The following is a 13,806-nucleotide window of genomic DNA, read 5'->3' as shown; positions in this document are numbered from 1 at the left end:
GTGTCACGCATACATCTGCTATCTTCACGTTCCAAATGTCAAAGTACAGAATCTACGTCAGAGCTACCTGGTCTAAAACCTGTTGGAACCCTTTCCTCACTCAGCTGCAGCCTATTAAAGCCTCCAGCAGCGTGCGGAGCCTGACTGACGGCCCTCTGGGCTCTGTCTATAACTGTTTGATTGGCAAGAAGCTGTTGTGTCGTGTTTCACTCTTCGCCCATCTGCATAGTCATAACTCTCAGATGAGTGTCCTTGGTAATCAGTGGGTGTGTTCAGCCAAGCAACAAGCAGCTTCTTCTCTCTGTGACTGAAGGCTGACGGCCGATGTTTACAATATGCAGAACGTTGTTTTAACTAGTCGACCGTGCAATGTATTAACTTACTAATTTCAAGATAGTGGCGTAGAAGCCTGCAACTACCCGTGGCCTCTGATTCTTTATAATTATCTTTGTGTTTTTGTTCGCTTTATCACCAATCCAAGCTCTAATCCAGTATGGGAGAGGAGAGCTAATTGATCTGGGGTGTAACGCTGAGGTTTATGGATCGTACCGACCACATAAACTGGACTTAATTCCGCCCAAAAGGGAGTCGACAACAGAGGATGTGAACCCCCGCCTCTGAGGCAGACGAGTAGAAGGAAACCAGGCAGCCACAGCAGCCTCCGCCCCATGCTAAAGGCTAATCCACACAGGCTAACTCTGCCCAGTCTCCTCCTGACCAAGGTTAGATCAGTCACCAACAAAACTGGACAAGATCCAGGATTGCATCAAGTAAGACCTGATATTGAACTAGCCCTGCGCGAGCTATGCCGTTTTATCCGCAACCAAATGAACAGTAAGCCAGAGGCATCTGTGATCGTAGCTGGGCTCTTTAGCTATTATGAATTAAAAACCGTGCTCCCCCAATCCCACAAATTCATAACATTTCTGACCAGAGACAATAGTATATTACATTAGGTCAATTGCAATATTGCAGGAGTATATAAGGCTGCAGCAGCTCCTCACTTGGTCAGACCACATGTTTGGGGACTTAATCCCTACCTACAAACCCCTGATCTGTAGAACCAGACCCGTCATCCAAACCATTCAGGTTTGGACTGAAGAGACCTGCTCTGTTTTTCTGTGTTCTTTGAACAAAGACTGGGAAGCGTTTAAAGAGGGCACTGATCTAGAGGATTCCACATCACCTGTGCTGTCCTATATTCAGTTCTGCACTGATGCCATCCAACCCACAAATTACACAATTATGCAACCAAATACACTCACCTGCCACTTTATTAGGTATATCTGTCCAACTGCTCGTTAACACTTAATTTCTAAGCAGCCAATCCCATGGCGGCAACTCAGTGCATTTAGGCATGTAGACATGGTCAAGAGAATCTCCTGCAGTTCAAACCGAGCATCAGTATGGGGAAGAAAGGTGATTTGAGTGACTGAACGTGGCCTGATTGTTGGTGCCAGAAGGGCTGGTCTGAGTATTTCAGAAACTGATAATCTACTGGGATTTTCACGCACAATCATCTCTAGGGTTTACAGAGAATGGTCCGAAAAAGAAAAAAACATCCAGTGAGCGGCAGTTCTGTGGGCGGAAATGCCTTGTTGATGCCAGAGGTCAGAGGAGAATGGCCAGACTGGTTCGAGCTGATAGAAGGGCAACAGTGACTCAAATAACCACCCGTTACAACCAAGGTGGGCAGAAGAGCATCTCTGAACGCACAGTACGTCGAACTTTGAGGCAGATGGGCTACAGCAGCAGAAGACCACATCGGGTGCCACTCCTTTCAGCTAAGAACAGGAAACTGAGGCTACAATTTGCACAAGCTCATCGAAATTGGACAATAGAAGATTGGAAAAACGTTGCCTGGTCTGATGAGTCTCGATTTCTGCTGCGACAGTCGGATGGTAGGGTCAGAATTTGGCGTCTACAACATGAAAGCATGGATCCATCCTGCCTTGTATCAACGGTTCAGGCTGGTGGTGGTGGTGTCATGGTGTGGGGAATATTTTCTTGGCACTCTTTGGGCCCCTTGGTACCAATTGAGCATCGTTGCAACGCCACAGCCTACCTGAGTATTGTTGCTGACCATGTCCATCCCTTTATGACCACAATGTACCCAACTTCTGATGGCTACTTTCAGCAGGATAATGCGCCATGTCATAAAGCTGGAATCATCTCAGACTGGTTTCTTGAACATGACAATGAGTTCGCTGTACTCAAATGGCCTCCACAGTCACCAGATCTCAATCCAATAGAGCATCTTTGGGATGTGGTGGAACGGGAGATTCGCATCATGGCTGTGCAGCCGACAAATCTGCGGCAACTGTGTGATGCCATCATGTCAATATGGACCAAACTCCCTGAGGAATGCTTCCAGCACCTTGTTGAATCTATGCCACGAAGAATTGAGGCAGTTCTGAAGGCAAAAGGGGGTCCAACCCGTTACTAGCATGGGGTACCTAATAAAGTGGCCGGTGAGTGTATATTGCACAGTAGACTGCTGTCTGTCGTTTTGACTCAAAATGAGTCGTTTAGCTTCTAAGGACTAAATGCATGCTTTTAATCCCCTCAGGGAGTATTGTTGGCCGGTGCAATCTTAACAAAATTGGAAAGATTATGTCTTTTTATGTCTGCGTGTTATGTGTAATTATATGCATTCATAGCCGGTGTCTGCCTCTTCAAAAAATTCACTATAGTGATACATAATTGACAATACAAATTCTTGATTCTAACACGTACAGCAGAACCTGTCCTGCGCCCCCACATGTCCATGTTCGGGAAACACCCAGCAATTCCCTTGGATTGCGTCAGGTTGCACCCATGTACTAGAATTTCTCACCATTCCTGTACAACTTCACCAAAACCAGTATCCCATTTGATTACCTCAAATTCAAGATTACCAATGGACAATGGCACTGTCACGGTGAACCTCCCTCCCACACTCCACTCAGAGCACTGATATGTTTCTGCAACAATTATAAACCACACCTTCAGAGGTTATGTACATGCTACACTCAAGTAGTAGCATGCTTTAGCTAGCGTATGGATGATAACAGATACAATAGACTCTGTTAAAGATATCCAGCTTTAAAAAAATTTGAACATTAATCAAATCTGCAGCCTGAAAGGATATGCAATTTTGCTCTAAGTCTTACTGTTTTTGTTCACGGCAAGCCGGGTCTTACAAAGGGCACTAGAATTGGTAGAAAAACCTATTTGAGAAAAGTTATGGTTCTATTAAGGTTAATTGGTGCACCCAGCTGCATGGTATATTTTCTTTGCTTAGCTGGGTCTTATTGAATCAAACACAACTGCATCGAAACACACATTGTTTACCCTAAAATCATCGAATCCTACTGCATCATGATTTTTGCGCCATCGTGTTGTTGGCAGTGTCGAGATATTCAGCATTCATTGACCTGAAATGAACAACCCTAGCAATCATCTTGCCCTGTTTTGAAAACATCAGTTGAATCCTGTTAACTGCAGAGCTGTGCAACGGGGACTGCTGTTTGTTAGACACGCACGGTATGGCATTGCCTTTGCTCTAAATGCTGAGAAGATAAGATCAGTCCTGACAGGAGAGCTTCTTAAGGCTCCAAAATAGTTACAAATAATTTTTTTAACAATTGAACACGATTAAAAATCAGCACTTTTCAATGAAGTTGTGTTCATTGAATTGAAATGATCTGAGAAATGTTATACATATAGCATTTTCAATATATATATATATATATATATATATATATATATATATATATATATATATATATGTATATATATATGTATGTATATATATATATATATATGTGTGTGTGTGACTACACTAAAACATAAAGTCAACTGTAGTGACAGTGAGATAATACTAAACTGACAGCGCGCACGCACACACACACACACACTTACACACACACACACACAAACACACTCTTGTTTTTGAAAGCAAACAATGTGGAAAATATGAAAAGGTTAAGTTAATTCTAATCTCTCTGGTAAATTAATAAAGGACATATGCTGCATTTCAATGTAGTTGGGTTTAATTAATTCTTCCTTCTCTTCCACAATTCGGAGGATTGTACTGTATTCCTGCATTTTCGGTGATGCTAAGAGAGCATTGCCAGTTGCAGGGTTGACACAGCCTCGTAATCAGTTCTAACTGTGTCTTAGGATCAGCATAATCACCATCATATGATAACAATATCCGCTCCTGTGATTTGATTACCCTGTGATTGATAAAACCACTGAGTGCTTCCCCTGCAAAATCTGTCAGAATTGAAAGAGAACAGTGTGTCCATTTAGCCTCCCTGAAAAGCAGCAGTGAGGTGACGGGGACAATAAGACTTTTATTGATCAGGCCAATAAACACAATGGCTTACTTTAATATCAATAGAGCTGTGTGCTTTTACCAACCCTGTGTTAATGGATGATGTATGGGAGAGTAAAATATAGGAAAACACAGCACGAGACAGAAGCTCAGAGAAGACAAATGATCCCATCTGTATACAGTGTATCATCCAGACACCAGTGCCAAGAGGCTTTATGGGTATCCATTGAAATCTGTCCAAATACCTCCCAATGAGTCGTCAGAAAGGCAGGATGAGGATGTGCTGCACAGAGTGGGCGAAGCCAGATCGGACATGTGACAGTGAAACTTAACTGGGCTATGACAAGGTGACTTGCTTTATTGCAGTGCCTTTAAACATAACAGCGATACATCAGTATGGTGGCTGGACTCATTCTTCTTTCATTCCTTGGTGTCGCTCTGTGGGCATGAGCTGGAAATGGAAACGTTTCTGACAAGTTGAAAAATGGCACTGATCTGGAGATGCTGCGAGTATAGAGTGAATGCCAACGCTGTGGAAATAGCGGTAAACTCTGTTAACGATTAGCTTGAATTATTTTGCACTAATTGTTCTCCCGCAGAGATTAAACACATGCTGCCTACAGACAGAGTTCTGAAACTGGGAAATATCGTGGAAGCCTGAGCTTATTCCGATACATTAATGTGAATAATACTGTATTTTCTTGTATTTGTGTTTATTTGTTAAGCAGAAGATAATAGTAAAACAAATCTGCAGTGATACTGTCTTGTTTTTTTATTGTGATTTCTTTCAAACTGTACATTTTGAAGTTAATGGATTTAATTTGGAAGATGGCTACATGAGGAAAAGAACAGAACAGCCAGCTTTGTCCTAGACCACACAGCTCCGAGAGGGGGATTACTTTAGCAAAGTAATCTATTCAGCCACCCATCTGTTTGTGTCTGGCCATCAATCCATCCATTCATCCATAAGAGAGATGTTACAACTAAGAGGAAAGTTATAATCACCAATTCATGTTGGGACCATTGGCAGAGACTATTATATGTTTTTACTTATTTTTCAGCCGATTTATTTATTTATCGCAGTTTGATCTTTGATGAAAATTTAACACTTGGATTTCAAGCCATTGCTCACTTGGGCAAACGTTTAATGCTTGGTTGCTCTTGTTACGTGTTTGTTAAATGTTAGACCTACCTACCTATCAACGCTTTGACAGAGAAAACATTGGTATTCCACACAGAACGTTCCCTGAAGAAATTCAAACCCGTGACTTTCTAACTGTGAGGCAACCCTGCTGACCTTCAAAGTTACTTTGCACATAGATGTATATGGTAGGCTTTGAACTTGCTCTTGCCCCCATCTCTCAAGAAGCCGTTCTCCAGACGTAGGTCATGAGAACACAACGAGGCCTCAATGTGGATTTAGAGTTTACTCAGGGGGCATGTAACCACATATTCCAGAAGAACTACGAGTTTTGGAAAGTTCTGAGAATTAAAAAAATAATCTGTTATAGAGAAAGGGCTGATTCCATTGATTCTGATGCAGATGATTAAACTTCTAAATGCATGAAATGCCTTAACGTGACATGATAGGATAGGGTATGATATTGGGTTTTAATAATAATATGCCTTTAGAGCTTAAAGGTGTTGAAACTTATATATCCTCTTTGAATTTTATAAAGATAAGATGAGTCTAAAAATTGCAAAAAGGCACTATAATAATATTGTACTTTAGGTATACAAAGCATTTAAAACAAAGATCATTTTAACATTCAATGTTAAAATGTGTGATGTTTACTGCTTTCAAATTGAATTATGTACATGAAATTGTCTTCTTGATGTCTGTGCCATGAAGAGACTTACATTACAATATCATTCACCAAATCCTTCTCCATCCGTTTTTCTCAAAGCATCGATTAAAGGATTTGATACCTTGCTTCCTTGTTCCTGCTAAAATGTTAGAATAAAACCCAGTAGCAAGCTGTGAGGTGCAGTGAGGGCGTGCACCATATGGTGAAGTCCTGCTACATGGCTGCTGAAGCGGCCATCAAAGCCCATTGTTTCTGCTTTGTTCAGGCTTCAAAGGGAGCACTGGTCAGCCAGGAAACAAATTCAAACGCCGCAGTTTGCCAAAGGAGTCTGGGAGACAGGTATTCATCTCTGTGTAGTTTATTGGACGTCCTGCAGAACTGTGCGTGTGAACAAACAAGCTGTTGGCTGCATGCCGAGTGAGCTGTTCTGAATGGTTTGGTGCATACAGATTTAAGATGAAGCAAAGATCCTTGGAGAAAGATAATTGTAATGGTCAGATTAGAAACTTTTCATCTTTTAGTCTGTGAATATGAGAATCTGTAAACTGCTTTAAACTTGCCCTTACTGTAAGATGTCCATATTATTATATAGTCATCTAGATAGATACTAATATATATATATAAATATATATATATATAATATATATATATATATATCTCAATATCTAATCTATCTATATAAATCCTCGCTCTCGCTATCGATATCCTCGCTCTCTCTCTCGCTCTCTCTATATTAATATAGATATATATATATATGTATATATAGATATATATATATATATATATATATATATATAATATAAATATAGATATAGATATAGATATATAGTAGATATATAGATAATAGTAGAAGATAGATAGATAGTATAGTGTATATTATATATATTATATTATATATATAATATTATAGATATATATATATATATATAATAATATATATATATATATATATATATACATATATATACATACATACATATATACATACATACATATATACATACATACATATATACATACATATATACATACATACGTACACTTACACACAGGGTAAAAAGAATACTCCTATTCTCTTACCTGATTTCACCACACAATACATGCTTGAAAGTAATATTTAAATGCACCTGTTAGCAACACTTGTTATTGCATCAGTGTCCAAAACCTTTTTCCATCATATATTGTTTCTGTTTTTTTATTAACTACTGAGACATTCATAATGCATCTAGGTGATTTGTCGGAATGAACCCTCAGGAGTCTATTGTATAATGCCAGGCCATTACGCCACCTTGACAGGAGAAAGGAAAAATCTAGATGTAAAAGGAGCAAGACAAGAGGCAAGTCAACCAAAGCGATATCAGCCACATTCTGGCTCTAAAAGCCAGAACCAGCACCAGAACCAAAGTCATCAGATGAAGAGAAATTTATAGGGGCTCCTGAAGGATAAATAATAAAGTGTCCTACAGCCCATAGACAGGAAATCTTCATTAGAGCAGACAGAGCGTTTGCATAAATACCCAGAACAGGTGTAACATTATTTTTGGCTTATTGAAAGTCATAGCAGTTACATAACCTTGCAATGAAGCATAACAGAGCTATACAAAGTTTCTGTGGATTTATCAGCATCATTAACAAATGTGTGGCACCCTGGTTTAGCTAGCAATCACTATACTGCTATCAGACACAAATAAAGTTTAATTAGCTTTATGTCAATGAAATCAAACTCAAATCAGCTAATTTAGATAATCAGGTTAGTTTAATCATGTTGAGCGTTTGGCCTCAAATAGATCATCTTATTTACTGAATCTTTAGATTCAGTAAACATATCCGTTCAGGTGCCAATGCTTATAACGGTTGCAACTTATAGGCAAGTCAAGATCGACTTCCTTCCTAAAAGATTTTATTTCAACAAAGAAAAAAAGAGAAAAAAAAATCACTGTAACATTCCTCATGGCCAAAGATCAGTTACATTTTCATCTTGTTCACATGATTTAAAATTTGGCCACTAACTTATAACAGTGGCAGGAAATTTTAAGTATTCTAAGCATCCCATTGGCTTGCTCGTCACACCGGGATCCATTTTATGGGTTTTTAATCGTCTTAAATCTTTCTATTCAACAGATGTTTGACATCGTTATTCTTCATTAGGAACACATGGGTCAAATAAGCAGAGGTTCTTAGATGTTCTCCAGTACAGACATATTTCAGAGGTGGTTGCTAAATTGTTGTATTATTTACCAATCTCTCAAAGAGCTGCTCAAAGTCCACAGATATTCAAAGAAATTAAAGACCCCTTTACTCAATTGAACTTGAAAATAATCTGACATAGTTTCTTTTTTTGTAAGTTAACTTGTATTGTTCTTAAGAAACTTATACTGCAGGGTTTCCCCATCTAATTATTAAGCCTAACGGGCTGCCATGCTTTACCCCCTCCCCCCCCCCCCCCCCCCCCCCTTTCCCCCGCCATGGCTAAACCTCGATTGTTTACAAAAAATGCTCAATGTTTTTAGTGCAACAGAAAACGTTCAGTAAAATTCCTGTCTGGAAGAAAACCTCCTGGTCAACGTAGGCTAATGAGCTAGCTGTTATTAGCTTGACACACACTACGGTGTCCGGTTAATGGGCTGCGCCCCTCCTTCGAACTGCGTCACGCAACGCTCCTCGCGCTCACGCTACTGTGTTTTGCATTACTTTACATAATGCATTACACTGATCCAGACAGGTCAAATTGAAATGCTCTGTTTTTTATAAATACATTTGAAAACTATAAGTATCAAACAATAAATATGTCGCATTTAAAAAAACAAAAATAAAGATACTACTCAACAACATATCAGTGTCAGTGTACATGAACAGTCAATGTGTGCTTCTGTGCTTTTTTGTCTCTCTTGTTGTGTCTCTGTTCTGTCTTCTGTAACCCCAGTCGGTCGAGGCAGATGACCGTTCATACTGAGCCCGGTTCTGCCGGAGGTTTTCCTTCCCGTTAATGGGGAGTTTTTCTTCCCACTGTCGCTTCATGCTTGCTCAATATGAGGGTTTGCAGCAAAGCCATGTACAATGCAGACGACTCTCCCTGTGGCTCTACGGTTCCCCAGGAGTGAATGCTGCTTGTCGGGACTTTGATGCAATCAACTGGTTTCCTTATATAGGACATTTTTGACCAATCTGTATAATCGGACCCAATCTGTATAATATGATTGAACTTGATTTTATAAAGTGCCTTGAGATGACATGTTTCATGATTTGGCGCTATATAAATAAAATTGAATTGAATTGAATTGAATAAATATACAGCCCGATCATCTGATAACTGTGTGTTTATGGAAAGTTCAGAGCAAGCCGGAGATCTTCAGTTGTGCTGTAAATCTATCACTGTCCTCACTGGTAACTGCAGTAACGGTCCAAGGAAAACGAAACCATCACAATTTGCCAAGGATGAGGTCTTTATACCTGTCTGTTAGGGGAGTGATGACGAGTCGTGGCGTGTTGCCCAGATATTCATACGAGTAGAGAAACTGGGCATCGCAGATGTTGGCAAAGCAGTGCCTGTCCCCCTCGTCCCAGCGATGCCTCAGCTGAGAGAGCCACACAAAGGCCTGAGAATTCTCCACCTTCAAAGACGAGACAGGAAGAAAAAAGTTTCAGGAGGCTGCCAAGACTTGAGATGAGCCCAAAATAATCTGCGCGTTTCCACCCTCTTATTATGCTAATGCCTTGTCTGAATATCTTGAATGCATTACTTACTAGTAAAAGCCTCTCAAAAAGTGGCACACAGCATGCGTGCTTGCCAGATTCGCTCTCACCTTCTGACTGATCATCTTGGCCACCACGTCTCTGGCGTGGACGTCGATCGTGCAGACGGTCATGACCTTCTGCCTGTCGCCTGGCGAGAGCTGGCCAATCAGCAAGGCGATGAGGGTGTTGAGCTGAGATACCTGCTTCCTGTAGTACTCCTTCATGGAGTTGTCATAGCCTTCCTCGAGACGGGCAAAAGCAATGTTGACGTCAGACGTCCACCAGATCTGAGTGCAGGTCAGTGCAACCTGAATGGAGGAGTTAAGACATTAGATCAGGGGTGTCAAACTCATTTTGGTTGAGGGGCCGCATACAGCTTAATCTGATCCCAAGAGGGCCACACGAGTAAACTCATTGCAAGATTAAATAGAACTTATAAAAGTGGACTTGTTGTTGATTTTTATAATAAATGAATTCACTTTTACACAATATATTATGAATAACCTCAGCATTTTTAAGAAAAGTATGTGCAATTTCAACAATACTTTAACTCAGTTAAACATTTACTTGTGCATTATGCATAAGAACTGATCACAGTGATTGTACAATGTTGAAAAACATTTATTCACATTTTTTGGAACTTAAAAACACGGTCCTGCATGACAAAATACATCAAACAGATAAAAATTAAGAAATGATTTAAAATCAGTTTTCCTCATCTGCAGCTCAGTGCTACCATCTGCTGATTAAAACACAGCGCCCCTCATGGAAAATATAGGAACTGCAGATTTTCAATTAAACAAAGTACTTTTTTTTTCAATAATTGTTTTATCATTCTCTACCTTTTATCTCCTCTTTCTTTCACCTTTTCTTTTTTTTCTTTTTTTTTGTTTTGTTGTTGAATAATAATAATGTATTTCGCCACCGGGCCGGACTAAATCGTCGGCGGGCCGGAACAGGCCCACGGGCCGTATGTTTGACACCCCTGCATTAGGGGAATCACAGAAAAGGTTGATATTAAGCAAAGTAATATAATTCATTTTGAAGGTTAATACTACCTCCAATTTTGCAGGTTAGAATTCTTTATACGTTTATACCTTTAAACATTATACGCAGCAACAAACTCCAATATTTCATGTGAAAAAGGCATCAGAATTTTAGGAAAAGCCGAAAGCTGTAAGGTAATGTTTGAAATGAGATGGCCACTACTGTGGTATGTACAAATTATTGCAGGGAATCAGTTTTAGGGCACTTTGGTAATAACAAACCCTGGTGTTCATACACATTGGTGCTAGAGTCTCACGTTTCCTTTGTGATCAGCAAATGATGGGGGGGGCGGGGGGGGGTTACCGCATCTCAAAAATGACAATTATGCAACAGGCATGAGCAGAGGTGTTGAGAAAACCTACTTTTGACTAAACACATAACACCAAATAGAACACTTGCATCTCTGAGCAAAGAATCGGCCATCGTGGCTTCTCAATCCGGTTCATGTTTCCACTTTGACTGACACACGAATACACTTTCATCTAAATTGGCAGCCATATTTTGCAATGGTAATCACAATAGCGATGAAAATGCTGATGAGAAAGTATTTTTTTGGCCCAAACGTTTGGCCCGTCATAGTGTCAGAGAGACACAAACAAACGCTGCTTAAAAATAAATGAAAAAACCTTAGTACACCAACTATTTGGAAGAGCAATGGTATTGTCGGATGTTACACAATATCCTCATTCTGTTCTTACATCGCTAGTTATCTTTTCCCATTAATGTTGAATTACACGGCAGCTGCTAATGCCTCCAACACACAGCTGTCTTGCGGTGGCCAAGTAAAAGCCCAGAAATAGTTTTTTTTTTAGACCCTGCAATATGACAGCTGCACAACAGCAGAACCCTCTCAGCCTAGCGAACACAAATGTAAGGGGTTGAGTCACAAACCCACAGGGACATCTCTAAAAGTCTCAGGGACACTTTTTTCTTATGCACGTTTGACTGCCATATTTCATTTTCTACGCCAACAAAAATGGAAGTGATGCTGTTTCATACAAACTTAAATCTCTTTATCTCTCTCTAAACAAAATGCATATTCTAATGAGTGACATTTTAAGAAATAGCTAAATAAGTATTTAGGTTATTAAAATATTAATAACCACATTTAAGCTATTCGTTGGTTCAAGCCATGGTTTGCCTTGTGTTACTGACCAAGTGGTAAAATAAACAGATGATGTCAGAAGATTTCCAATCATGATAAAAGGGTTTTACATAGCTGGACGTCCTCTGATCTTCAGCAGATGCTGGGGAAAAAAAAATAAAAATCTAACCTTGAGTGAACAAAAGAGTTTACGCTGTCATTATTTAGTAAACAAAGATGAAACACAAATGGAAAAGCAGATTGCAGAATTACATAAACACTTGCTGCCTTCAAAGAACAAGAGGAAAAGTAGAAGCCAGCTACAGCTTATCAAAGGAATCAATTACCTAATCATCGTCTGTGTGAGAGACTCCATAAACGCAGGAGATCTTGCGGTTTGTTGCTCTGGGGCAACATACTGCAACAACCTGAAACACGGAGGTGCCAAGTTGGATAGAAATCAGCCCAACTATCTACTGTTACCCATGAATCTAGGATGCATTAGAAAGGCATCTCCAAACAGCTTGAGCTCCATAATGCCACAGAGAGATTATTCTCACGCTGAAGATATTCAAATCTTCCCCATGATTGGACGTCCGACAACATTAAATCCAACACCAGAACATGCAATGCTGAGAGAAACTAAAAAAAAAACATCGCAAGAGCTGAATTTGAGATTTTACAGGACTAGGTATGTTATGAACCTCCAGTCTGTTCAAATTTGCTGTCCAGCATTAAACCTTAAAAGAGCACAGGCTTTCTTTTCCTCATGACTGTATAATTTGCATTAGCTAGCCTGCAAGATGAATTGTCATGATATTTGTGTGTTCACAAAAACACAAGAATCCATCTTGTGCCGCTCCGGCTTCAACCGCTTGTATCCGGACCAAGAACCGTTCGGGCCAATCATGTTGCAGTATTGTGGCTTAAGGCGGGACATACCACTGCGACAAAAGCAAGAGCTGCTGAGTCCACAGCTGAACCAACACAGACATGACAGCGCTGGAGGACGCACTTGTAGCTGCTGCTGTCACATCTGTTTTGTCAGAATCCACATTTTCATCTTTGAAAGAAGAACAGCAAGCAGCGCCTTCACTGGCTTACCTTCTTGTGGTTTCTCATGACGTCTGCTGATTATGTTTTAATTTGATACCGTGATTGGCTGACAGCAAACCTTTGGTAGGGGGGTACTAGGTGTCGCTTCGCCCAATCAGCTCGGAGAGTTCTGCTGAATGTCCCTCCTGTCCCCAAACGGATTCGATGGGAGTCACAGTTTGATAATGTGCAGAACCAGAGTGCTACACATAATCAATCTGGCTGGCCAGGTTATCACTTTCATCCATCCATTCATTATCTTACCCGGCTTATCTGTGAAGGGTCTCCAGCGATCATTGGGCGAGAGGTGGAGTTCATCATGGATAGGTCACCAGTCCATCACAGGACTGTATAATTCTCAGGTAAAGCTTTCAGTTTTCTAAAAAAATTGTCATTTTTACATGTCTTCAGGAACAACTGTAGGACTTGCAAGAAGCTTGGGTAGTGAAAAACTAAAGGGATCAAAACAACTTAGTTGCATCTAAAAATAAATGCAATCGAGCCTAATGGTTTTATAGGGAACAAAAACAATATTTTAATAGCTATTCTTCACGGGTTTAAATATTTAAGCAACCCTAGAATTATAACCCCAGGTGAGTCAGTGAATGTATCTAAATGCTTCATGGAAAACTGCTGATGGAGGACAGATGTCCCAAACTGTACAGTACTGTATATCTGTTTCAAATCATCACTTTCTCTATGTCAGCTGAAAACAT

At 40.0% G+C, this 13,806-nt stretch overlaps 1 protein-coding gene across 1 annotated transcript in view; it reads right to left on the bottom strand.

The window, feature by feature from the left end:
- The window catches only part of LOC105920222 (dynein heavy chain 9, axonemal), a 211,752-nt gene that overhangs the window by 157,380 nt on the left and 40,566 nt on the right, over window positions 1-13,806 (bottom strand). The window contains exons 26-27 of the mRNA XM_036142589.1: window positions 9,933-10,172; window positions 9,580-9,740 (exon numbers count right to left, since the gene is read on the bottom strand). Coding sequence (XP_035998482.1) covers window positions 9,580-9,740; window positions 9,933-10,172 — 401 coding nt within the window. The remainder of the gene's footprint in view (window positions 1-9,579; window positions 9,741-9,932; window positions 10,173-13,806) is intronic.

This window comes from Fundulus heteroclitus, chromosome 10, assembly GCF_011125445.2.
Source record: "Fundulus heteroclitus isolate FHET01 chromosome 10, MU-UCD_Fhet_4.1, whole genome shotgun sequence".
In the NCBI taxonomy this organism is placed as follows: domain Eukaryota; kingdom Metazoa; phylum Chordata; class Actinopteri; order Cyprinodontiformes; family Fundulidae; genus Fundulus; species Fundulus heteroclitus.
Note: the sequence above shows the minus strand (reverse complement) of the source record. Positions and strands in the feature narration are given on the sequence as shown.